Source organism: Biomphalaria glabrata, chromosome 2 (genome assembly GCF_947242115.1).
Source record: "Biomphalaria glabrata chromosome 2, xgBioGlab47.1, whole genome shotgun sequence".
Lineage (NCBI taxonomy): Eukaryota > Metazoa > Mollusca > Gastropoda > Planorbidae > Biomphalaria > Biomphalaria glabrata.
This window is the reverse complement of record NC_074712.1, coordinates 2469610-2496673: the sequence shown is the minus strand read 5'-3', so window position 1 is coordinate 2496673 and position 27064 is coordinate 2469610. Positions and strand designations below refer to the sequence as shown.

At 32.5% G+C, this 27064-nt stretch overlaps 1 protein-coding gene across 1 annotated transcript in view; it reads left to right on the top strand.

The window, feature by feature from the left end:
• LOC106052088 (protocadherin Fat 4-like) overlaps positions 1 to 27064 on the top strand; it is a 301505-nt gene that overhangs the window by 247026 nt on the left and 27415 nt on the right. Inside the window, exons 46-59 of the mRNA XM_056018734.1 lie at positions 4834 to 4962; positions 15416 to 15601; positions 17667 to 17789; positions 18998 to 19186; positions 19839 to 19967; positions 20088 to 20270; positions 20515 to 20646; positions 21426 to 21617; positions 22350 to 22484; positions 22605 to 22796; positions 23723 to 23860; positions 24623 to 24811; positions 25111 to 25242; positions 26683 to 26865. Of these exons, the coding sequence (XP_055874709.1) occupies positions 4834 to 4962; positions 15416 to 15601; positions 17667 to 17789; positions 18998 to 19186; positions 19839 to 19967; positions 20088 to 20270; positions 20515 to 20646; positions 21426 to 21617; positions 22350 to 22484; positions 22605 to 22796; positions 23723 to 23860; positions 24623 to 24811; positions 25111 to 25242; positions 26683 to 26865 (2232 nt within the window). The remainder of the gene's footprint in view (positions 1 to 4833; positions 4963 to 15415; positions 15602 to 17666; positions 17790 to 18997; positions 19187 to 19838; positions 19968 to 20087; positions 20271 to 20514; positions 20647 to 21425; positions 21618 to 22349; positions 22485 to 22604; positions 22797 to 23722; positions 23861 to 24622; positions 24812 to 25110; positions 25243 to 26682; positions 26866 to 27064) is intronic.

Sequence of the window (27064 nt, the reverse complement as noted above, 5' to 3'; positions counted from 1 at the left end):
ATTTCATTATCAATGATTTGCCCTGTTTCATCATGGTCATATTCATCCACGACTCCAATAAATGCAGAAGACAAAATGTTACTTTTAGAGCTACTGTTGGCAACATTGTTACTTGTTACTTCAACTGGGGTGTAATATTTGATTAATCTGTTTACATGAAATATCTTTGATTTGTTTCCTTTCTTTACTATGTAATTTAAGTCTGATAACCTCTTTTCTATCTTGTACGGGCCTTCCCAATATAATTTGAGCTTATCTCCCTTTTTTGGTTTCAACACTAATACCATTTCTCCTGTATCAAAACTTTTTTTTACAGTGTTTCTATCATATAGTCGTTTTTGTTCTTGCCTCGCTATGTCTTCATTATCACATGCAATCTTAGCTGTACTTTGTAGTCTTTCTTTTAACTCCTCAAGATATTCAAACAAGTTAGTATAATTAGTGTCAACTTCTTTTTCTTTGGTCATTATTTTCTTCCATAGTGGTGCCCGAGTTTCAATTTCTTTTTGTTTCTTCTCTAGACTTCCTTCTATACTTGTTCCTATAATCGGAGTCTTTACATGAGTTTCTTCCCTTTCTCTGTCCTTCATTCCTCTCGTCTCTACGGCTGACACAAACAGACCTTTCACATTGCCTATTAACACATCAGCGACCGGCTCAGGAAATAGCACAACGATGAATTCTCCTTTCAGGTAAGGTGTGTCAAGCATTGCCTTTGCGGTTTTGTATATACATACTTGTCCGTCTGCTAAGCACAAGGAGCATTTCTCTGGCAAAATATCTTCTTCATTGACAAGTGTCTCTCTTACGGCGATAACGCTACAGCCGCTGTCTCTCAGGATCGACGCCTTTCTTCCATTCAGCTTTCCTTCTTCTATGTTTAGCGATCCAATAGACTTGTCATTCATAATGAAGTTAGCCACACTTTCTGGATTATGGTAAATCAGATTGCAAGTCCCTTGTCTTTCAGGCAATTGCACCACGGCACATTCGGCTTGATTGGAGTAGTTCCTTCTTGTCTCATTCCTATACCTTCCTTGGTTATTCTGGTACATTCCATTTCCATAGTTGTTTCTTCTGTTGTTAACTTGGTTGCTAAATGTGTAATGTGGCCTATTCCATCGCCCTCTTGGTCTGTTGTAAGAATTGCTATAGCGGGGTCTGACGAAATTTCTTCTGGGCTCATTGTATTCAATGTTTGGCCTGATATAGTTTGCGCTACTAGGGCTGGTTTGGTAGCGGTAATTTTGCCTATTCAAATCTCTTCTGTCACTCACTGCGTTGGCCTGATAAATTCTCGATTTCTTGAAAATGCTTTTACTGGCGAAGATTATCTTTCTGTTCTCCAACAAATCAACTAGCTTTTCCAACGACTCAGGTTCTTTATCTAGGATCTCTTCTCTTACCTCCTCGTTTAGGGCACTGAGTATAGAGTCTTTCAATATTAACTCCTCCAGCTGATCAAAGTTCCGTTCTATTTTCGCCGCCTCGCACCACTGTCGGAAGTTCTTTTGTAATGCCACAAAAAATTCTCTTGGGCCATCTTCAATTGGGACAGTCTCATGCCATCTTTTCCTGCAGGCTTCCTCCGTCATTCCCACATAGTCTAAGAGCTCTTTTTTTATCTTCTCGTAGTCAGTGCAGTCCACTAATTTTCTCTGTGTCAGGAATTGCCTTAGTTTAGGTGTTATTTTCTCCTGCAACTGTGCCACCCAGTCTTCTTCTAAAACCTTGTCTCTCCTAGCTGCCATCTCGAACATGTCGAGGTAACAGGGTAGATCTTCGGTTGTCATGGCAGGGAAACCTTTACTCAGTCTTGGTCTCTGGGCCGTGACTCCGGTTGTCGCGCTTGATTGTGTTTTATTTTTTTCCTGGGCAATTAGTAAGTCAAGTTTCTTCATTTCTCTTTCGTGTTCCCTTTCTTTCTCTTTCTCCTGTCTTTCTTTGTCTTTCTCCTGTCTTTCCTTCTCTTTCTCCTGTCTATCTTTCTCTTTTTCCTCCAATTCCAGTTCCTTTAATCTTATCATCTGTTGCAGCTTGGACATTTCTCTTTCCTCCACCCTCTCAGATCTTTCTCTTCTCTGTTTCTCTGCCTCACTCTCCTTTTCCATGTTTTACTTTCTATTCCTTATAATACACAGCACTCAGTACGTTTGCTACACTAAGTTTTACAGAAAATTTTAAAATAACAGTCCTAGTATTTCTTTTACCTTAAATTACTACCTCAAGAATAATTATAGTGTTCTATTATACATACAATAAGAAAATAAAATCAATCCTAATTTTGCAGAATATTTTTAGTTATACCATAGATTAGGCAAGTAAATGATCAAGACAGAAAAATACAAATTGAAATAATGATCAGATTATTAGATTCAGATAGGAAGTTAGAATACGTTGATTTAAAGACTCTTGCCTTTTTTAAATTGGCAACAATAAAATCAGAATGAAATGACTGAAGCCTTAAATTGAGAGGCTAGTATGACAGCAAAGAAAAAAAAAAGCAGGAAAATATATGATAGTCAAATTGAAACAAATTATAATAGAGCAAGAAAATAGAGGCTAGAGAGTAGAGGGTTCAGCTACACGAGAGATAACACAAATCACTTAACTTCCACTCCCTGCACGTGATCCAACCTGTCCTCGTGATGCAACTTCGGGCTGTCGCTGTCCTCTCTGTACTGGTACTTCAAACCACCGCCGTTCCTCAGGCCAAATCAAGGGGCATAACACATGAGGAAAAATGTTTTAAAATAGAATGAGTGTCAAATTAACAACAATATAACATGTAGAACAATATTTGTAAGTTTAAGTACATCAATAACAATTTATAACTGCTCTACTTATACAATTTATGCGACGAGAGGTCCTGGTTTTCTTTCACAAGAGCCCCCAACTGTAAGGGAACTCGGGTGAGTTCTTTACTACACTTACATATGGCTCGATAATCTAGGGTATGATTCTCAATTACACTGGTCAATACTTGCTTAACTCAAATACGAACACTTAGTATACATCAACTCTAACTCCTTATATTCATGAATATCGATAATACTTTAATACTTAATAAAGCACACAATTATATCACTCTTATGAAATACACAAAACATCAGCACCCTACTCAGACCAGGTCACCTCTCCAACTGCTTGACTGACCGCTAGAAACCTAATTGTCCCCCCTTGAAAATCCCGTGATAAAAACAATTCACACACCAACTAATAAAATAAACAAACACACACACAATCTCACATCTTACACACCCACGCTCTTGACAACATAGTCCATTAAACTAACATATAGTCCATTAGACTAACATATAGTCCATTAGATATAGTCCATTAGACTAACATATAGTCCATTAGACTAACATATAGTCCCTTAGACTAACATATAGTCCATTAGACTAACATATAGTCCCTTAGACTAACATATAGTCCATTAGACTAACATATAGTCCATTAGACTAACATATAGTCCATTAGATATAGTCCATTAGACTAACATATAGTCCATTAGATATAGTCCATTAGACTAACATATAGTCCCTTAGACTAACATATAGTCCCTTAGACTAACATATAGTCCATTAGACTAACATATAGTCCATTAGATATAGTCCATTAGACTAACATATAGTCCATTAGACTAACATATAGTCAATTAGACTAACATATAGTCCATTAAACTAACATATAGTCCATTAGACTAACATATAGTCCATTAGATATAGTCCATTAGACTAACATATAGTCCATTAGACTAACATATAGTCCCTTAGACTAACATATAGTCCATTAGACTAACATATAGTCCCTTAGACTAACATATAGTCCATTAGACTAACATATAGTCCATTAGACTAACATATAGTCCATTAGATATAGTCCATTAGACTAACATATAGTCCATTAGATATAGTCCATTAGACTAACATATAGTCCCTTAGACTAACATATAGTCCCTTAGACTAACATATAGTCCATTAGACTAACATATAGTCCATTAGATATAGTCCATTAGACTAACATATAGTCCATTAGACTAACATATAGTCCATTAGACTAACATATAGTCAATTAGACTTACATATAGTCCATTAGACTAACATATAGTCCATTAGACTAACATATAGTCCATTAGATATAGTCCATTAGACTAACATATAGTCCATTAGACTAACATATAGTCCCTTAGACTAACATATAGTCCATTAGACTAACATATAGTCCCTTAGACTAACATATAGTCCATTAGACTAACATATAGTCCATTAGACTAACATATAGTCCATAAGATATAGTCCATTAGACTAACATATAGTCCATTAGACTAACATATAGTCCATTAGACTAACATATAGTCCATTAGACTAACATATAGTCCATTAGACTAACATATAGTCCAAAGTTTTCATGGGGACTAAATTGTAGCTTTACCCCTTTGGGTTTTTTTTCTATGTCATTCTCATTATCAATTTGGAGGGTACAGATCATTAGTTCAATATCAGAAAAGATCTGTGTAGTTGTTTTTACATTAGTGTGTCTTCTAAAGTTTTTTTTTCTGTGGCCTATATCATATTAAGATTAAATTAATTATGCAGCTTCAAATATATCATCTCTTATTTTCTGGAGACACTTCATGAGGGCATGCTTTGGTAGTTTCTATTTTCATCTTTCACAACATTTGTCTCATTTCTTTCCGGTACAGAGATGAAGGCTTGTTGATCATTTTGGAATCTATTATACTATGTATCATATTTCATGAAGTCTGAGTAAGAACTGGTTCATTTTTATCTTTCTCTTCACCATTTGATTTCTTTAATTTTTTTGCAGCCTGACATTACCTTCAGTGTTATAGGAACGGATACAGCCCCAACATATTTCAGTGTTGTCCCAGGAACAGGACAAGTGACTGTTATCCGTGACCTACGTAGTGATCCAGCCAAAAGGTTACAATACATTGTAAGTTATTAGCTTCTGAGCTTCATACACATTCTACATGAGAATAGGGTAGATCTTATCTTATCTTATATAATACAGACGTTACTTCAAAAAAGAAGATGATTACGTCCTACGCATCATGCATTTAGTCATGCATATTAACCAATGACTTAAATTCTGCCTATTAGGGAAGAAGGAGTATTTGTACAAATTTGTCCTAGCATATAGGATGAGGAATGTGCCTTTATCTTTGTGTCGAGTATTTTATTAAATTTTGTTTTTGTATTTGAAGATTATGGTTCAGTGTTTTATGTATAATTGCTACTTTACCTTTGAGTCTTCTGTCCTGAAGGCTTTCTAAATTTAGAGATTTTACTTAAGGTGTTACTCAAGTCAAGTGTGAATATTCGTTTGTTATGAATCGCACTGCTCTATTTTGTGCCTGTTCCAGTTTCTTAATGTTTTCTTGAGTTGAGGGGTCCCAAACGGAGGATGCATATTCTATTATTGGCTTAACCAAGGTTAAATAACATATGACATATTTATGCTGGATCTTTAGCCAGTTTATTTTTAGTTCTAATTAAGGTGGGGCATCTAAAACTTTTACTTTTTCAACTATGATCTGCCCTCAAACTAGGAGATATTAGGAATATTAAAACAATTCTGTTCCCACTCCCTGAATGTTTTTATAACAGCCAGAAAGACATACCTTGTGTTCCTTAATTTTATTTAAAGTGAACTTATTCACCTATTTGCTACATATGTATCCATTTGGTGAATGGACAAATGTTTAGAGAGACCTGTCTATGTAGCCACGGGGGGTCAGTAAGATTGAACTTGCTCAAGAGATGTTACATAGGTATAATTGGAGTTTTGGATACTTCACAAAAATATTTGTATGGTTCAAGACGAAACAGTCACAAACACTCTTTTGTTCCCCTGGCAATCAAATCATTAAATAAGAACAATCTGGTATAAACTTTGTCACATGTAAATTATGAGTGAGTCCGGTGTGAATGTACACTTTGGTTTCTTATAGTTATAATGTTTTTTGTTTGGTGTAATGCACAAATTGTAAGACAAATTTCCTTACGGATAATAAAGATTATTATTATTATTATTATTAATACAGTATAGTCTCTTTCAGTTTTTTTTCTGTCATTTTTATTTCAGCTCTTAGTGAAAGCAACAAAAACTTTCCAAGTCACCACGCAGGATAGAGTTTTGGATACTTCACAAAAATATTTGTATGGTTCAATACAGTATAGTCTCTTTCAGTTTTTTTTCTGTCATTTTTATTTCAGCTCTTAGTGAAAGCAACAAAAACTTTCCAAGTCACCACGCAGGATAGAGTTTTGGATACTTCACAAAAATATTTGTATGGTTCAATACAGTATAGTCTCTTTCAGTTTTTTTTCTGTCATTTTTATTTCAGCTCTTAGTGAAAGCAACAAAAACTTTCCAAGTCACCACGCAGGATAGAGTTTTGGATACTTCACAAAAATATTTGTATGGTTCAATACAGTATAGTCTCTTTCAGTTTTTTTTCTGTCATTTTTATTTCAGCTCTTAGTGAAAGCAACAAAAACTTTCCAAGTCACCACGCAGGATAGAGTTTTGGATACTTCACAAAAATATTTGTATGGTTCAATACAGTATAGTCTCTTTCAGTTTTTTTTCTGTCATTTTTATTTCAGCTCTTAGTGAAAGCAACAAAAACTTTCCAAGTCACCACGCAGGATAGAGTTTTGGATACTTCACAAAAATATTTGTATGGTTCAATACAGTATAGTCTCTTTCAGTTTTTTTTCTGTCATTTTTATTTCAGCTCTTAGTGAAAGCAACAAAAACTTTCCAAGTCACCACGCAGGATAGAGTTTTGGATACTTCACAAAAATATTTGTATGGTTCAATACAGTATAGTCTCTTTCAGTTTTTTTTCTGTCATTTTTATTTCAGCTCTTAGTGAAAGCAACAAAAACTTTCCAAGTCACCACGCAGGATAGAGTTTTGGATACTTCACAAAAATATTTGTATGGTTCAATACAGTATAGTCTCTTTCAGTTTTTTTTCTGTCATTTTTATTTCAGCTCTTAGTGAAAGCAACAAAAACTTTCCAAGTCACCACGCAGGATAGAGTTTTGGATACTTCACAAAAATATTTGTATGGTTCAATACAGTATAGTCTCTTTCAGTTTTTTTTCTGTCATTTTTATTTCAGCTCTTAGTGAAAGCAACAAAAACTTTCCAAGTCACCACGCAGGATAGAGTTTTGGATACTTCACAAAAATATTTGTATGGTTCAATACAGTATAGTCTCTTTCAGTTTTTTTTCTGTCATTTTTATTTCAGCTCTTAGTGAAAGCAACAAAAACTTTCCAAGTCACCACGCAGGATAGAGTTTTGGATACTTCACAAAAATATTTGTATGGTTCAATACAGTATAGTCTCTTTCAGTTTTTTTTCTGTCATTTTTATTTCAGCTCTTAGTGAAAGCAACAAAAACTTTCCAAGTCACCACGCAGGATAGAGTTTTGGATACTTCACAAAAATATTTGTATGGTTCAATACAGTATAGTCTCTTTCAGTTTTTTTTCTGTCATTTTTATTTCAGCTCTTAGTGAAAGCAACAAAAACTTTCCAAGTCACCACGCAGGATAGAGTTTTGGATACTTCACAAAAATATTTGTATGGTTCAATACAGTATAGTCTCTTTCAGTTTTTTTTCTGTCATTTTTATTTCAGCTCTTAGTGAAAGCAACAAAAACTTTCCAAGTCACCACGCAGGATAGAGTTTTGGATACTTCACAAAAATATTTGTATGGTTCAATACAGTATAGTCTCTTTCAGTTTTTTTTCTGTCATTTTTATTTCAGCTCTTAGTGAAAGCAACAAAAACTTTCCAAGTCACCACGCAGGATAGAGTTTTGGATACTTCACAAAAATATTTGTATGGTTCAATACAGTATAGTCTCTTTCAGTTTTTTTTCTGTCATTTTTATTTCAGCTCTTAGTGAAAGCAACAAAAACTTTCCAAGTCACCACGCAGGATAGAGTTTTGGATACTTCACAAAAATATTTGTATGGTTCAATACAGTATAGTCTCTTTCAGTTTTTTTTCTGTCATTTTTATTTCAGCTCTTAGTGAAAGCAACAAAAACTTTCCAAGTCACCACGCAGGATAGAGTTTTGGATACTTCACAAAAATATTTGTATGGTTCAATACAGTATAGTCTCTTTCAGTTTTTTTTCTGTCATTTTTATTTCAGCTCTTAGTGAAAGCAACAAAAACTTTCCAAGTCACCACGCAGGATAGAGTTTTGGATACTTCACAAAAATATTTGTATGGTTCAATACAGTATAGTCTCTTTCAGTTTTTTTTCTGTCATTTTTATTTCAGCTCTTAGTGAAAGCAACAAAAACTTTCCAAGTCACCACGCAGGATAGAGTTTTGGATACTTCACAAAAATATTTGTATGGTTCAATACAGTATAGTCTCTTTCAGTTTTTTTTCTGTCATTTTTATTTCAGCTCTTAGTGAAAGCAACAAAAACTTTCCAAGTCACCACGCAGGATAGAGTTTTGGATACTTCACAAAAATATTTGTATGGTTCAATACAGTATAGTCTCTTTCAGTTTTTTTTCTGTCATTTTTATTTCAGCTCTTAGTGAAAGCAACAAAAACTTTCCAAGTCACCACGCAGGATAGAGTTTTGGATACTTCACAAAAATATTTGTATGGTTCAATACAGTATAGTCTCTTTCAGTTTTTTTTCTGTCATTTTTATTTCAGCTCTTAGTGAAAGCAACAAAAACTTTCCAAGTCACCACGCAGGATAGAGTTTTGGATACTTCACAAAAATATTTGTATGGTTCAATACAGTATAGTCTCTTTCAGTTTTTTTTCTGTCATTTTTATTTCAGCTCTTAGTGAAAGCAACAAAAACTTTCCAAGTCACCACGCAGGATAGAGTTTTGGATACTTCACAAAAATATTTGTATGGTTCAATACAGTATAGTCTCTTTCAGTTTTTTTTCTGTCATTTTTATTTCAGCTCTTAGTGAAAGCAACAAAAACTTTCCAAGTCACCACGCAGGATAGAGTTTTGGATACTTCACAAAAATATTTGTATGGTTCAATACAGTATAGTCTCTTTCAGTTTTTTTTCTGTCATTTTTATTTCAGCTCTTAGTGAAAGCAACAAAAACTTTCCAAGTCACCACGCAGGATAGAGTTTTGGATACTTCACAAAAATATTTGTATGGTTCAATACAGTATAGTCTCTTTCAGTTTTTTTTCTGTCATTTTTATTTCAGCTCTTAGTGAAAGCAACAAAAACTTTCCAAGTCACCACGCAGGATAGAGTTTTGGATACTTCACAAAAATATTTGTATGGTTCAATACAGTATAGTCTCTTTCAGTTTTTTTTCTGTCATTTTTATTTCAGCTCTTAGTGAAAGCAACAAAAACTTTCCAAGTCACCACGCAGGATAGAGTTTTGGATACTTCACAAAAATATTTGTATGGTTCAATACAGTATAGTCTCTTTCAGTTTTTTTTCTGTCATTTTTATTTCAGCTCTTAGTGAAAGCAACAAAAACTTTCCAAGTCACCACGCAGGATAGAGTTTTGGATACTTCACAAAAATATTTGTATGGTTCAATACAGTATAGTCTCTTTCAGTTTTTTTTCTGTCATTTTTATTTCAGCTCTTAGTGAAAGCAACAAAAACTTTCCAAGTCACCACGCAGGATAGAGTTTTGGATACTTCACAAAAATATTTGTATGGTTCAATACAGTATAGTCTCTTTCAGTTTTTTTTCTGTCATTTTTATTTCAGCTCTTAGTGAAAGCAACAAAAACTTTCCAAGTCACCACGCAGGATAGAGTTTTGGATACTTCACAAAAATATTTGTATGGTTCAATACAGTATAGTCTCTTTCAGTTTTTTTTCTGTCATTTTTATTTCAGCTCTTAGTGAAAGCAACAAAAACTTTCCAAGTCACCACGCAGGATAGAGTTTTGGATACTTCACAAAAATATTTGTATGGTTCAATACAGTATAGTCTCTTTCAGTTTTTTTTCTGTCATTTTTATTTCAGCTCTTAGTGAAAGCAACAAAAACTTTCCAAGTCACCACGCAGGATAGAGTTTTGGATACTTCACAAAAATATTTGTATGGTTCAATACAGTATAGTCTCTTTCAGTTTTTTTTCTGTCATTTTTATTTCAGCTCTTAGTGAAAGCAACAAAAACTTTCCAAGTCACCACGCAGGATAGAGTTTTGGATACTTCACAAAAATATTTGTATGGTTCAATACAGTATAGTCTCTTTCAGTTTTTTTTCTGTCATTTTTATTTCAGCTCTTAGTGAAAGCAACAAAAACTTTCCAAGTCACCACGCAGGATAGAGTTTTGGATACTTCACAAAAATATTTGTATGGTTCAATACAGTATAGTCTCTTTCAGTTTTTTTTCTGTCATTTTTATTTCAGCTCTTAGTGAAAGCAACAAAAACTTTCCAAGTCACCACGCAGGATAGAGTTTTGGATACTTCACAAAAATATTTGTATGGTTCAATACAGTATAGTCTCTTTCAGTTTTTTTTCTGTCATTTTTATTTCAGCTCTTAGTGAAAGCAACAAAAACTTTCCAAGTCACCACGCAGGATAGAGTTTTGGATACTTCACAAAAATATTTGTATGGTTCAATACAGTATAGTCTCTTTCAGTTTTTTTTCTGTCATTTTTATTTCAGCTCTTAGTGAAAGCAACAAAAACTTTCCAAGTCACCACGCAGGATAGAGTTTTGGATACTTCACAAAAATATTTGTATGGTTCAATACAGTATAGTCTCTTTCAGTTTTTTTTCTGTCATTTTTATTTCAGCTCTTAGTGAAAGCAACAAAAACTTTCCAAGTCACCACGCAGGATAGAGTTTTGGATACTTCACAAAAATATTTGTATGGTTCAATACAGTATAGTCTCTTTCAGTTTTTTTTCTGTCATTTTTATTTCAGCTCTTAGTGAAAGCAACAAAAACTTTCCAAGTCACCACGCAGGATAGAGTTTTGGATACTTCACAAAAATATTTGTATGGTTCAATACAGTATAGTCTCTTTCAGTTTTTTTTCTGTCATTTTTATTTCAGCTCTTAGTGAAAGCAACAAAAACTTTCCAAGTCACCACGCAGGATAGAGTTTTGGATACTTCACAAAAATATTTGTATGGTTCAATACAGTATAGTCTCTTTCAGTTTTTTTTCTGTCATTTTTATTTCAGCTCTTAGTGAAAGCAACAAAAACTTTCCAAGTCACCACGCAGGATAGAGTTTTGGATACTTCACAAAAATATTTGTATGGTTCAATACAGTATAGTCTCTTTCAGTTTTTTTTCTGTCATTTTTATTTCAGCTCTTAGTGAAAGCAACAAAAACTTTCCAAGTCACCACGCAGGATAGAGTTTTGGATACTTCACAAAAATATTTGTATGGTTCAATACAGTATAGTCTCTTTCAGTTTTTTTTCTGTCATTTTTATTTCAGCTCTTAGTGAAAGCAACAAAAACTTTCCAAGTCACCACGCAGGATAGAGTTTTGGATACTTCACAAAAATATTTGTATGGTTCAATACAGTATAGTCTCTTTCAGTTTTTTTTCTGTCATTTTTATTTCAGCTCTTAGTGAAAGCAACAAAAACTTTCCAAGTCACCACGCAGGATAGAGTTTTGGATACTTCACAAAAATATTTGTATGGTTCAATACAGTATAGTCTCTTTCAGTTTTTTTTCTGTCATTTTTATTTCAGCTCTTAGTGAAAGCAACAAAAACTTTCCAAGTCACCACGCAGGATAGAGTTTTGGATACTTCACAAAAATATTTGTATGGTTCAATACAGTATAGTCTCTTTCAGTTTTTTTTCTGTCATTTTTATTTCAGCTCTTAGTGAAAGCAACAAAAACTTTCCAAGTCACCACGCAGGATAGAGTTTTGGATACTTCACAAAAATATTTGTATGGTTCAATACAGTATAGTCTCTTTCAGTTTTTTTTCTGTCATTTTTATTTCAGCTCTTAGTGAAAGCAACAAAAACTTTCCAAGTCACCACGCAGGATAGAGTTTTGGATACTTCACAAAAATATTTGTATGGTTCAATACAGTATAGTCTCTTTCAGTTTTTTTTCTGTCATTTTTATTTCAGCTCTTAGTGAAAGCAACAAAAACTTTCCAAGTCACCACGCAGGATAGAGTTTTGGATACTTCACAAAAATATTTGTATGGTTCAATACAGTATAGTCTCTTTCAGTTTTTTTTCTGTCATTTTTATTTCAGCTCTTAGTGAAAGCAACAAAAACTTTCCAAGTCACCACGCAGGATAGAGTTTTGGATACTTCACAAAAATATTTGTATGGTTCAATACAGTATAGTCTCTTTCAGTTTTTTTTCTGTCATTTTTATTTCAGCTCTTAGTGAAAGCAACAAAAACTTTCCAAGTCACCACGCAGGATAGAGTTTTGGATACTTCACAAAAATATTTGTATGGTTCAATACAGTATAGTCTCTTTCAGTTTTTTTTCTGTCATTTTTATTTCAGCTCTTAGTGAAAGCAACAAAAACTTTCCAAGTCACCACGCAGGATAGAGTTTTGGATACTTCACAAAAATATTTGTATGGTTCAATACAGTATAGTCTCTTTCAGTTTTTTTTCTGTCATTTTTATTTCAGCTCTTAGTGAAAGCAACAAAAACTTTCCAAGTCACCACGCAGGATAGAGTTTTGGATACTTCACAAAAATATTTGTATGGTTCAATACAGTATAGTCTCTTTCAGTTTTTTTTCTGTCATTTTTATTTCAGCTCTTAGTGAAAGCAACAAAAACTTTCCAAGTCACCACGCAGGATAGAGTTTTGGATACTTCACAAAAATATTTGTATGGTTCAATACAGTATAGTCTCTTTCAGTTTTTTTTCTGTCATTTTTATTTCAGCTCTTAGTGAAAGCAACAAAAACTTTCCAAGTCACCACGCAGGATAGAGTTTTGGATACTTCACAAAAATATTTGTATGGTTCAATACAGTATAGTCTCTTTCAGTTTTTTTTCTGTCATTTTTATTTCAGCTCTTAGTGAAAGCAACAAAAACTTTCCAAGTCACCACGCAGGATAGAGTTTTGGATACTTCACAAAAATATTTGTATGGTTCAATACAGTATAGTCTCTTTCAGTTTTTTTTCTGTCATTTTTATTTCAGCTCTTAGTGAAAGCAACAAAAACTTTCCAAGTCACCACGCAGGATAGAGTTTTGGATACTTCACAAAAATATTTGTATGGTTCAATACAGTATAGTCTCTTTCAGTTTTTTTTCTGTCATTTTTATTTCAGCTCTTAGTGAAAGCAACAAAAACTTTCCAAGTCACCACGCAGGATAGAGTTTTGGATACTTCACAAAAATATTTGTATGGTTCAATACAGTATAGTCTCTTTCAGTTTTTTTTCTGTCATTTTTATTTCAGCTCTTAGTGAAAGCAACAAAAACTTTCCAAGTCACCACGCAGGATAGAGTTTTGGATACTTCACAAAAATATTTGTATGGTTCAATACAGTATAGTCTCTTTCAGTTTTTTTTCTGTCATTTTTATTTCAGCTCTTAGTGAAAGCAACAAAAACTTTCCAAGTCACCACGCAGGATAGAGTTTTGGATACTTCACAAAAATATTTGTATGGTTCAATACAGTATAGTCTCTTTCAGTTTTTTTTCTGTCATTTTTATTTCAGCTCTTAGTGAAAGCAACAAAAACTTTCCAAGTCACCACGCAGGATAGAGTTTTGGATACTTCACAAAAATATTTGTATGGTTCAATACAGTATAGTCTCTTTCAGTTTTTTTTCTGTCATTTTTATTTCAGCTCTTAGTGAAAGCAACAAAAACTTTCCAAGTCACCACGCAGGATAGAGTTTTGGATACTTCACAAAAATATTTGTATGGTTCAATACAGTATAGTCTCTTTCAGTTTTTTTTCTGTCATTTTTATTTCAGCTCTTAGTGAAAGCAACAAAAACTTTCCAAGTCACCACGCAGGATAGAGTTTTGGATACTTCACAAAAATATTTGTATGGTTCAATACAGTATAGTCTCTTTCAGTTTTTTTTCTGTCATTTTTATTTCAGCTCTTAGTGAAAGCAACAAAAACTTTCCAAGTCACCACGCAGGATAGAGTTTTGGATACTTCACAAAAATATTTGTATGGTTCAATACAGTATAGTCTCTTTCAGTTTTTTTTCTGTCATTTTTATTTCAGCTCTTAGTGAAAGCAACAAAAACTTTCCAAGTCACCACGCAGGATAGAGTTTTGGATACTTCACAAAAATATTTGTATGGTTCAATACAGTATAGTCTCTTTCAGTTTTTTTTCTGTCATTTTTATTTCAGCTCTTAGTGAAAGCAACAAAAACTTTCCAAGTCACCACGCAGGATAGAGTTTTGGATACTTCACAAAAATATTTGTATGGTTCAATACAGTATAGTCTCTTTCAGTTTTTTTTCTGTCATTTTTATTTCAGCTCTTAGTGAAAGCAACAAAAACTTTCCAAGTCACCACGCAGGATAGAGTTTTGGATACTTCACAAAAATATTTGTATGGTTCAATACAGTATAGTCTCTTTCAGTTTTTTTTCTGTCATTTTTATTTCAGCTCTTAGTGAAAGCAACAAAAACTTTCCAAGTCACCACGCAGGATAGAGTTTTGGATACTTCACAAAAATATTTGTATGGTTCAATACAGTATAGTCTCTTTCAGTTTTTTTTCTGTCATTTTTATTTCAGCTCTTAGTGAAAGCAACAAAAACTTTCCAAGTCACCACGCAGGATAGAGTTTTGGATACTTCACAAAAATATTTGTATGGTTCAATACAGTATAGTCTCTTTCAGTTTTTTTTCTGTCATTTTTATTTCAGCTCTTAGTGAAAGCAACAAAAACTTTCCAAGTCACCACGCAGGATAGAGTTTTGGATACTTCACAAAAATATTTGTATGGTTCAATACAGTATAGTCTCTTTCAGTTTTTTTTCTGTCATTTTTATTTCAGCTCTTAGTGAAAGCAACAAAAACTTTCCAAGTCACCACGCAGGATAGAGTTTTGGATACTTCACAAAAATATTTGTATGGTTCAATACAGTATAGTCTCTTTCAGTTTTTTTTCTGTCATTTTTATTTCAGCTCTTAGTGAAAGCAACAAAAACTTTCCAAGTCACCACGCAGGATAGAGTTTTGGATACTTCACAAAAATATTTGTATGGTTCAATACAGTATAGTCTCTTTCAGTTTTTTTTCTGTCATTTTTATTTCAGCTCTTAGTGAAAGCAACAAAAACTTTCCAAGTCACCACGCAGGATAGAGTTTTGGATACTTCACAAAAATATTTGTATGGTTCAATACAGTATAGTCTCTTTCAGTTTTTTTTCTGTCATTTTTATTTCAGCTCTTAGTGAAAGCAACAAAAACTTTCCAAGTCACCACGCAGGAAGCTACCGGCACGGTCACCATCAGTGTACAGCGTAACTTTAATGGCCCTGTTCTAAGCAAGTCTATCTATGAGACAACTATTAACAATGGTGCTTTCATTGGAACGTCTGCCATACAAATAAGTGCCACAGATGCAGATAATGTAAGATTGAACTCAGATTACAATTTCTGTCCTTGAGAATCAAACGTTTATGTCTTAATAAACATGATTGCTTCAGTCAGGGATGTCCAGCTTGGTTTAATTGTTCTATAATTTTGAATGCTGTGCTGTCGCTGAAAAATATTATGCGTTTTATTTATCTTGTTACTAATTATTGTATTGCAATGCTAAGCATTTCTCTTGATGGCAAAGTGTTTATCTACTCCAGATAGTGATTCTATGATCTGATACTGCTCTAGATGATGTGATGTAGTTGTGTGATATTCTATAAGGGTCACTTTCAAAGATTTTTTGGGGCTTGAAATTTTAAGTTTTTTATTGGCATTTATATGTACTATTAAAATTTCTTTTTTTTTAGGCATGTAGTGCATCTCTCAAGCTATAGCATAGGTCAGTGCACTCTAGTCCAATCTCTTTTGTGGACTTGTGAGGTGAGGGATATCTGGGAGAAGGTATAAGTGCTGCCTCTAGACCGCTTAGCAAACACAACTCAGCTTGAGTCGAAATTTGAACTTGAGCCCCCTTGACAGTGGTTATGCTGCTCAGCCATACATTCCATATTAAGAGATGAAGTTTATAAAACATTTAAAGTATTTTTTTTTCTTCCTCAACAAAAAGTTTTCCTCTGACGTTGTTTAAGGGGAGGTATCCCTAGAGAAAATTGAGTTTTAGGTCTAGGATATCGATTTTTAACTAATAACATAATTAAGTAGATCAATCATTTTTCTTTACATTACAATCATTTTTATTGCTTAAATCTGTGTCTAAAACATGTTTTTAAAATGTTTTTGTAAGGTCTATGAGACAAAATCTTAATAAAATTTATACTTTAAACTCATTTTTCTCAAAATGTTAGTTTTTGCACATGTCATCGTGCTTTACTAGGAATTTCTCCTAAACTACTTGATAGATTTTGATGAAATTTGAAACACTTCTTAAGGACATTATTAACTTTACTCGTACAATGATTTTTTTTCAATATTTTATTTACTTTTTTTTTAAAGAATTTTTAATTAATATTTATCCTGTTTTTTTAGGTCTAAAAAATACTAAAAATTCAAAAATTTGTAAAAAATTTAACATACTTATAGCTTTAATTCTGACGTTGTATCAATTTAGAGAATCCTTTTTGCTTACCTTTTAATTCAATTTCATGTATTTCTGATCAATAGTTTTTACAAAATTCAGACTTTTAATTTGTATACAATAAACAATATGGCCGCCGTTACCATGGCAACCATCATTCAAAAAACTTTTTTTTAGCATTATTTATTTTAGAATATCATTATATGTTACCATAACAAATTTCAAAGGCCTAGCTTCAGAAATAACAAAAATAAGATTTTCAGGGATACCTCCCCTTAAAATACATAGGCTATGCATCCTTGATACCTTTGTCTGAAACAAAAATTACATTCTTTGGTTGTCCATGAGGTAATTTGTTCATTTCATATTGTTATAAACCTGGTGGTGACAAAGATAGGGGTAGGCATTGTGTGTTTTTAGCCTACACAAATCACCCCAGTTCATTGCTAGACAAGCGGTCAACCATGACAAGTGACAGTACATGCCAGTTTGGCAAGGACCTGTGTTGTAAATGTTATGCATGCAAGTCACGGCGAATATGATCAACCAGAGTCGTCAGGCGACATTCCATCCGGTTCTAGAAGGCCTATAGGGACCCTATATAAGAGCAAATATGTCAGTTTCAAGCCACTTCACGTTATCTCGCAATGTGACCAGTGCGAGGCGAAGTCAGAACAAGCACTGTGTGTAGTAGACAGTTTGAAACAGAGGCCAGGATTTTGTAGAGTCAGTGTTATGTTGTTGTGTACAGCATTGGCTGTAATGTATTTGACATTAAACTGTTACGTTACTTGGGAGCCCTGAGTTTTCAAGTTCTTTGAGTTGGTTGTGTTGTGTGTTGCAGTTTGCAGAGAGTCTGGATAGTGAGAAACGTTTCAATATGTTTCTTAGTCCTTCATTTTTACAGAATTTTCAAAACGGATATAAAACAATCATGTTTGACATTTTCTTTTCTGTTCAGGACACATTGTTGTACACAGTGCAGGCCCCTACAGCCGGCTCAGACTACTTCAGTGTCAGTGCAACCACTGGTTTAATCAGCGTAGCCAGGCCACTGTCAACTATTCCAGTCAACACAACTCAGGTAGGCCTACTCATTTCTTACATGTCTATGATCCCTGGTGCCTCTCAAATACATCAAATACAATATTATGCCTGTCTAATGTATTAAAAAAAATATTATTATACCTGTCTAATACATTAAATATATTAAACCATCTAATACATTAAATATATTAAACCATCTAATACATTAAATATATTATTATACCTGTCTAATGCATAAAATAAAATATTATTATACCTGTCTAATACATTAAATATATTAAACCATCTAATACATTAAATATATTATTATACCTGTCTAATGCATAAAATAAAATATTATTATACCTGTCTAATACATTAAATATATTAAACCATCTAATACATTAAATATATTATTATACCTGTCTAATGCATAAAATACAATAGTACACCTGTCAAATACATCAAATACAATATTATGCCTGTCTAATACATTAAATAAAATATTATTATACCTGTCTAATACATTAAATATACTATACCATCTAATACATTGAATACAATATTATACCTGTCTAATGCATTAAGCACAATAGTACATCTGTCAAATACATCAAATACAATATTATGCCTGTCTAATATTTTAAATATAATATTATTATACCTGTCTAATACATTAAATATATTATACTATCTAATACATTAAATATAATATTATACCTGTCTAATACATTAAATAAAATATTACAACTTTACACCTGTCAAATACATCAATTACATTATAAAGCCTTTCAAATACATCAAAAAATTCATTAAAGCATGGAACAGGTTGCCTAAATCAGCCAGGACAACCTATGACTAAGCAGTCTCTAATTAACATGCCCAACTACAGTAACACATGAGTAGGACATAATTATCTTCTGTTTTGAAGGAAATAAACAATTTATAAGATAATATCCAATATTATCACTGTATCAACTTTGATATTAAGTCTCTGACAGGCACTTAGAATGTTATCTTGGTTTTGTGGAATGCGCTTTGGAGTGTTGTTTCCATGGTCCTGGGTATGCACCATGCCAACTTTCAACCTCCTCCATTCTTCTGGAGGTTTGGGCTAGGATGTAATAATCTTCGATTCTGAAAAAAATATCAGAAACATGGAAAAAAAAAAAAGGCCTATGTTTCAGAAGCTTTAAAACTCTCATTTTATGCCCCAATCTTTTTTTGTCTTTCCTATGATACTTTTTTTGTTTTTTTTTGTTTCAGTTCAATGTAATTGTAAGTGATCAGTCCATTGTGTCTCCCAAGAGTGACACAGCAAGCATTATCATCCATATTGTTGGTGATCGGCCTCCATATTTTGTCAATGCCAACACTTACAATACAAACATCAACTTCAATCAAGCTGCCAACTCCAACGTTTTCACAGTCACTGCAACAGACCCAGATCTACAGGTAAAGCTACAAAAATATCTTTAGCATTGGTGGAAATTGTCTTTGCAGAAGATCCACATGTTTTACTGACATTCTTAATTTTTTAAAATCTTTTTTTCCAAGTTCTAGTTAGTCAGTATGCAAATATAGGTTTTTAGAGTGAGATAATAAACAAAGGTCTAAAAATGGCAAAAAAAAAAAGTAAAAGATAATGCCTACCTCTTACCAATCACAATTTATTATTGCTGTTATTTTCAATACAGACTGTCATTATCTTTATCAAATGCTGGCAACTCTTTTTGCTTTGAAACTGAACTTAGTAAACTAACATAAGGTTTCCTCTTTTAGAGTAATATATTAATTAAATCCTATTTTTTTCCACTATTGGTCCTGTGTATAGGTGGACATTCTTTCTGAAATAATGTACCGACATCATGATAGACCATATGCATATTATTTTATTTTTATTGTAGTCATATTCTTTTCATATAGACACTGGTATCTGATATCAAATAAAAAGACAGAAGTATTTACCTTTCAATGATCCATTTAGTTTTTAATAAAGAAATAAATTTCTGTTTAAACTTAGTAATTTCTGCTAAAACCAAGCAATTCTGTTGAATGTCTGTTGATAAAAAATATAGGGCCTACACGGTTTAATTTTGTTATCCAGGATTCCATTGTGTATGAATCAAACTGTGGTCTACTCTCTGCACCAAGTTATTTTGGGGTCAACAGCAGCACTGGTTCAATCTATCTCAGATCAAGTTTGACAACTGACCCATACACCACGTCCTACCAGGTACACTAAGTGGCTTTCTTTGTATTTCGTCAGACGTCTGAGGGCTGTATCTAGACTTTATAAAGGTGTGCTGCCAAACATGTTGTTTTTAACGTTTTTAAACAATATCTCTTTGTTTAGTTGTGTTTGGTAGCATATGACTCTGTGAGGCCCAACAACAGAGCAACAGCAACTATGACCATAGGTGTCAACCGTAACCCAAGCAAACCATCCTTCACACAAACAAATTACGTTCAAACTGTGTATGAAACTGCACCATATGGTACCAACATGTTTAACCTAACAGCTACTGATCCAGACGGGGTTAGTATGAATCTTCATCAACATCATTATAATTTATATGATTTGTAACTGAAATACAGAATTTAATGTTGTTTGGATACAATCTTTGAGTTGAGTTCTTAACTGATCTAGCACTACTACTTTCAGCTCTATTTTATGGATGTTAGACTCTCTACCTGACCTTCCAATCTGATATGACCTAGCTAAAGCATTCTTTGAGTTTAGTGGTTAACTGATGATGTTAACACAATTCTTCATTTTACAGCAAAGTGTTGAGTATAAAGTGCTGAGTTGGAATCTCTCCAATTGTATCCAGTTTTTCAATCTGCATCCCAACACTGGCCAGTTTACAACAGCAGGGAATCTGTATCTGTCAAGGAGTAACACACAATGCACAGTAATGTCTTCATTTTAATCACCTGCAATATGTATTTGTTCTATATAGTAGGTTTATGAATTCAATGGGAAAACTCAGATAAAACTTTGATGGCTGCATTTTTTTTTTAAATTAAAAAAATGTGTGCAACTAATTAAATACTCTTGCCTAAAATTTAAACATTTGCCTTTTTTTGGTAATGTTGGAAGGGGGAGAATTTATTAAATGAATTTCATTTTGACAATATTTGCAATCCTTTTTGGGGGAATTTCTTTTAAGAATTAATTTTTTTTTAAATTTAGATTAATCCTTCACATGAGATTCCCAAACTTCTTTGGCTTTGCTAGATTTAAGTTCCTAAATACTATATGAGAAAACAATGGGTTGTTTCATAAATTTAAATGGAAAACCAAAAATTTTGTTGAAATTTATATGTACAGTGAATAATTTGCACTTACACATTGTTTGATATTCATCTTACAGTTGAGATAGGCTCACTAACAATATAATGAAATCCATAGTTAGAACAAAATGAATTCTTTTCATTTATTTGCCACAAACTCTTCATAGTTTTTTCATTTCATGATGATCAGTTTTCTTAGACTGCAATAAATTAAACACAATAACTATATTAACTTTAGACTCATATTCTAAAATATTTTGAAACATTTTGTGAACTCAATTTCTGACAAATATTTTAACAAGTTTTTTGTTCTTATGTATTAATATGACCACTAGTTCTTAGGATACTTTTCTAAAATGTTATCAATATTAATTAATGTTTTTTTTTGGTTTTAAAGTTCCAATTCACTGTCAATGATGTGGCCACCCCAAGTCTTAGTGGAGACGTACAGGCCTCTGGTGTCATTACATTTGTGAGAAATGATTTCACACCAGCTTTCCCTAATGCTGAATACACCATAACCATTGATGAAACCTTGGCGAGCTTATCACAAGTGTTTGATGTCAATGCCACAGATGGTGATGCTCCAGTAAGTACTTGATTTATTCTAGTCACTTTCATTAGTTTTTATAGTCCCTTTCATTAGTTCTTATAGTCCCTTTCATTAGGTCTTGTAGTCAATAATAATGTTTATAGTCAATTTCAATTGATTTTCTTGTTACTTGTTAATATCCAGCAAGAAGGGTTTACTTTTCAAATATACTCTTCTTATATTTAATCAGCTCATTCTAATTTTGAAAGTGTTTCTGAAAAATGTACCTTTAGCAGAATATAACTTTCTAGTTTGAATGCTAAGTTCTTTTTTAAACAATCACAATAAGTTATACTCTTCACTTTCTAATCAGATGTCGGGTACTCATTACAGATTAATGGGCTAATGGATTTCAGACTAAATTCAATTGATTTTGTCTGTTAAGACTAAGAAAGCTTTATTGATCCTTATGGAAATTTGTTGTGATTACAAGGACTATTTTTCTCATATAAAGACAACACAACAGAATGCATAACTCCTTATTCAGAATTGTATATAATTAAAAAATATGATAATATTAATAAAACAAAAATGATTCTTTTTTAGAAATCTATTTCTAATATATCAAATTTTAATAAAGACCTATTAAAGTTTTCATGATACATTGAACAATACACTATATTTTTTTAGCTATGTATCTGTGCCATTAGCTTTGTACTCATTTTTTTTTTTACCATATTCATTTGTACTAGCTTGTAATCACTCTTACTGTGTAACAATTTATTCCAGGAGAAACACTTTGGGGATATAGAATATCTAGCAATCGGAGATGATGCTGCATCCAATTTTTTCTCTGTAAATCCATCTAATGGTGTTATAACATTAATCGGCAACTTGAGAACTGACAACACTCCTCGATTCAATGTAAATATTATTTTTCTACTAATTCTACTTGTTTTTTATTTAAACTGATTTTATAATTAAACAGGTATGTAAATCAGATTTTCTTTTCTGATTTAGTGTGTTCATTGCTTTTTTCACTAGGTGCGTGTCGTTGCCAGGGACAATGGCCAGCCTCGTCTAAGTGGCACAACTTTAGTCCATATCAATATAAACCGCAATCTCTATTCACCATTAATTAACAACAATCAAGGAACTATTAGCATCACAGTGTTTGAAGATGATCCTATAGTCAATCCAATTTTCAGCTTCAACTTTACAGACCAGGACAGTGCTGTAAGTTAAACATAGTGGCATTGTTATGAAAAAAACTGTCCCCTGCCCCCTGATCCACAGATTTCATACAATTTCAACTTGATCCAAAAATGAGTGTGGAAGAAATAATGTGAACAATTATATAAGGGTATCAAACCCTACATATTTAGCCATAATCTGCAAATACTGAAGGATTAATTTCCCTTGTCTTTATCAAACAAAATAATTAATTCCCAATTGACTAATTGGCTAATGTTTTTTATTGATTTATGTCTTGTCTATGCGCAATAAATATTTGTGCAAAGTTTCAAGAATGGGTGTGGGAGAAATAATATGTACAAACTTTTTACCCAAAAGACAGACAGAGTTGATATAAGCTTTGTAAGAAAGTTTGTTACAATTTTTTTGCTGTAGAATTTGAAAGAAGAACTTAAAATATTTGTTCTTTTAGCTTCTATTTTCATTGCACTAGTTATAATTGTTTGAACCAATATGCTAGCAGTTTGTAAAATGTCCTGTTGATTGACTAATTTACTCAGAGACTATATTCACTAAACATACATCATGTACAGCCAATTGTCAAATAGTAGGCAAAATGAGAATATTCATCCACATCATTTACCCTTGACTTGCATCAACAGCCATGCTGGTGCACTTGATCCACTCTTTCATCTGGTCCAAGCAGCCTTTCCTCTGGTGGCTGAGTCTGCACTCCCGTCCCCCTGCAAACTTTCACAAACTCCTTGAATTTCAAGTATTGTACTTTATTCTGTATTCCGCTCACCCCAAATGAGAATATTAAAAATGTAATATGAGAAAAATGGACTGAGAAAAATGGACTATCTCCAAATGCTGAGGGATGTATGAAGCATAACATTTTGCAAAACATCTAATATATGAAAGCAATAGATTCCAATGCTTTCACCATTTAATTTACTGTCCTTAAGGGCCCACAACAAACAGTAACATGGGGCATACAGTTCAACTCTGTTAATGACCAAAGGTATTTCACTACCAACCAACAAGGCCAAGTGTATATCTCTGTACCTCTCTATTGGGATGATTCCAACAAGACTCCTTACACTGTAAGTAATTCTTGGTTAGTATCTGACATAGTTCATGAACTTTTACTATAGTTTAAAGCTTTCACTATAAATTAAGTTTTTAATATAGGTAACTTTAAGCTTATAATATATTTTTAAACTAGTAATACAATTTCAAGTACAAATACTCCTTCTTCCCTAGTGCTATAAGAACATGGTATGGGTTGCCTGAGTCAGCCAGGAAAACCAGTGACTTGGCAGAATTTAAGTCATTGGTTAACATGCATAACTAGATGCAAGACGTGTAAGATGTAATCATATTTTTTTTTGAAGTTATGTCTGTATTATATAAGATAAGCCATTGCTATAATTTTGACATGCTGACCAAAAATTGGCATTTATCAGTAGTGGCAAAAAAAAAAAAATTGTGCCTGATAGTGTGATAGGTGCCCTGGATTGTTGTTCAGACTTGTCGATAGTCCCAGGTTGCCCACTGCCATCCCGGTCATACTGTGGGAGGTTCAGACTAGGAAGTAAATTATTTTCAACTCCGAAGGAACATCTGACAAACAAACAAAAATTGTATAAAACTTTACTCTCATTATAAACTGTATTCTGACATCTTATTGATATTAGATAGAATTCTTCATATGGGCCCAAACCTTGTATTGACCATGAAACTTACTTAAACCCATTTGTTGTAGAAATTGCACAATTGTTAATAGAGAAAAAAAAAATTATCTTGGAGATTTCATATTTTTTTATAAAAGAAAAGAATATTCTAAAAATATATTTTTTTTCCAGTTCACTGTCACAGCGACCAACAATGATGGTTCAGGAAAAAGTGGTTCAATCTCATGTGCAGTCAACGTGAACCGAAACTTGTTTCCACCACGTTTCAGTCAACCTGTTTACACTGTCAATATAAGTAGCTTGAATTCAGTACCAGTAGGAGTCATTGCTGGAGTGTCCTCCAGTGACCAGGATACTTTTGTAAGTTATACTGTCAATTTAAAACTTATTTGAATTTTCTTTTGTTTTTCAGAACGTATTAATCAGCATTTACTTGTACCAATTACTAGAATATTCGATCATATTAGTCATCTAAAAAAGTGGAAACAAAAAAAAAATCAATAAATAGATATAATCAAGACTAAATGACCTTTACCATTTAAAAAAATGTTTAGGGACCTAATTAAAATGTTTAAATAATTACTATTATTAGAATATTTCACTTTTACTTACGCAGAAACTGTTGACTTTATATTTTTGTTTATTTCTGTTTTATACAGGCACGCTATCAAGTTTTGATGTATGAAATTATCAATGATGGTGTGTACTCTCAACTGTTCAGTATTGAAAACACAACAGGGCTACTTCGACTGATTCAACCAATAGATGAAAGAACTGAATGCACTTATAAGGTTAGTAATAGCTCTTTGTCTCAGTGATTAGTTCAATAAATTTAAGCTCCTAATGTGTTTGAATGCTTTTGTTTTCCTTAAATCTTAATGTAAATTGCGATGGAAGCTACTAGTACCTTTTTTTTTTTAAAAAAATTCTAAATAAAAAAAATGCCTTTTAAGGTCATGTTCACAATGGGAAGATACACTTAAATAATCTTATTATAGTGAAAATCAGATATGCATAGGTCTTTTTTTTTCTTTTCTAAAAAGTTTTCAAACATAAGTGCTGATACTCATATAAATAAAGCGTTTATGAGGCTTTTTTTTCTGTTCTCAAAGTATTGGAAGTATATATCTTTTGAAACTAGACATTATGCTCTTTTGTGTGTGTGTGTGTGTGTAATATAATCATTTTTTAAAATAAAATATATTTTTTTATTACAGTCAACTCTCTTTCTTTGAAGCTAAATATAATTTGTTAGAGCCTCAAAATAGGAGCTCTTGGGTTAAGTACCGTTTACATTCCAAAAAAAAATGTTTTAAAAAATATAAGAATTTCTGTCTACTTTGACTTTGTAATGTCATTATTCTAGACATTTTTGTATTTAAAAAAAAACAACTTCCGCATTGGTTCTGTAGTATTTATGCAAAGGAATGTGATGATGTTGTTAATGATGTTGTTATGATGTCATTGCTATTTATTGAGTTTGATGATATTTTTTATCGTTGACTTTGATGTATTTTGCATGCAATAATTAGTTTCATTGAGTGTAATCATGTGTTGATTAGTTTCATTAAGTGTAATCATAATTTGATTAGAGTCATTGGATGTAATCATGTGTTGATAAGTTTCATTGAGTGTAATCATAATTTGATTAGAGTCATTGGATGTAATCATGTGTTGATAAGTTTCATCGAGTGTAATCATGCATTGATTAGATTTATTAGGTGTAATCATGTGTTGATTAGATTTATTGAGTGTAATCATTTGTTGATTAATTTCATTGGGTGTTATCATGTGGTGATTAGATTCATTGAGTGTAATCATGCATTATTAGATTTGAGTGTAATCATGTGTTAATTAGATTCATTGAGTGTAAACATGTGTTGATTAATTTCATTGAGTGTAACCATGTGTTGATTAAATTCATTGAGTGTAATCATGTGTTGATTAGATTCATTGAGTGTAATCATGTGTTGATTAATTTCATTGAGTGTAACCATGTGTTGATTAGATTCATTGAGTGTAATCATGTGTTGATTATATTCATTGAGTGTAACCATGTGTTGATTAGATTCATTGATTGTGATGATAATGTTTTTGTAATGAATTGATTGTGATGATAATGTTTTTGTAATGAATTGATTGTGATGATAATGTTTTTGTAATGAATTGATTGTGATGATAATGTTTTTGTAATGAATTGATTGTGATGGTAATTTTTGACCTACATCCAGTTTGAGATAAGGGTTGTAGATGGAGGGACACCACATCTGAGTGATGTAGCCACAGTGGTCATCAATGTCAATAGAAACATGTACAGGCCAGAGTTTTTAGTTGGCAATCAGACCCTAACTCTATATGAAGATCAATCCACAGCAGTGATCACCAGAGTTACAGCCAAGGATAATGATAAACTTGTAAGTTTACTTATAATGTGTCAATAGAGCAGATAGATCATAAAGACTTGCATGACAAGTGATATTGGACACGAGTATAGGAAATATTAATATTAGACATGATCAAAGGATTCATTCTAACAAGAAGTAAAGCTATTTTACATTTTTGAATTATGATGTGATCTGCAAATATATGCAGTTTCATAGTATTTCATACATA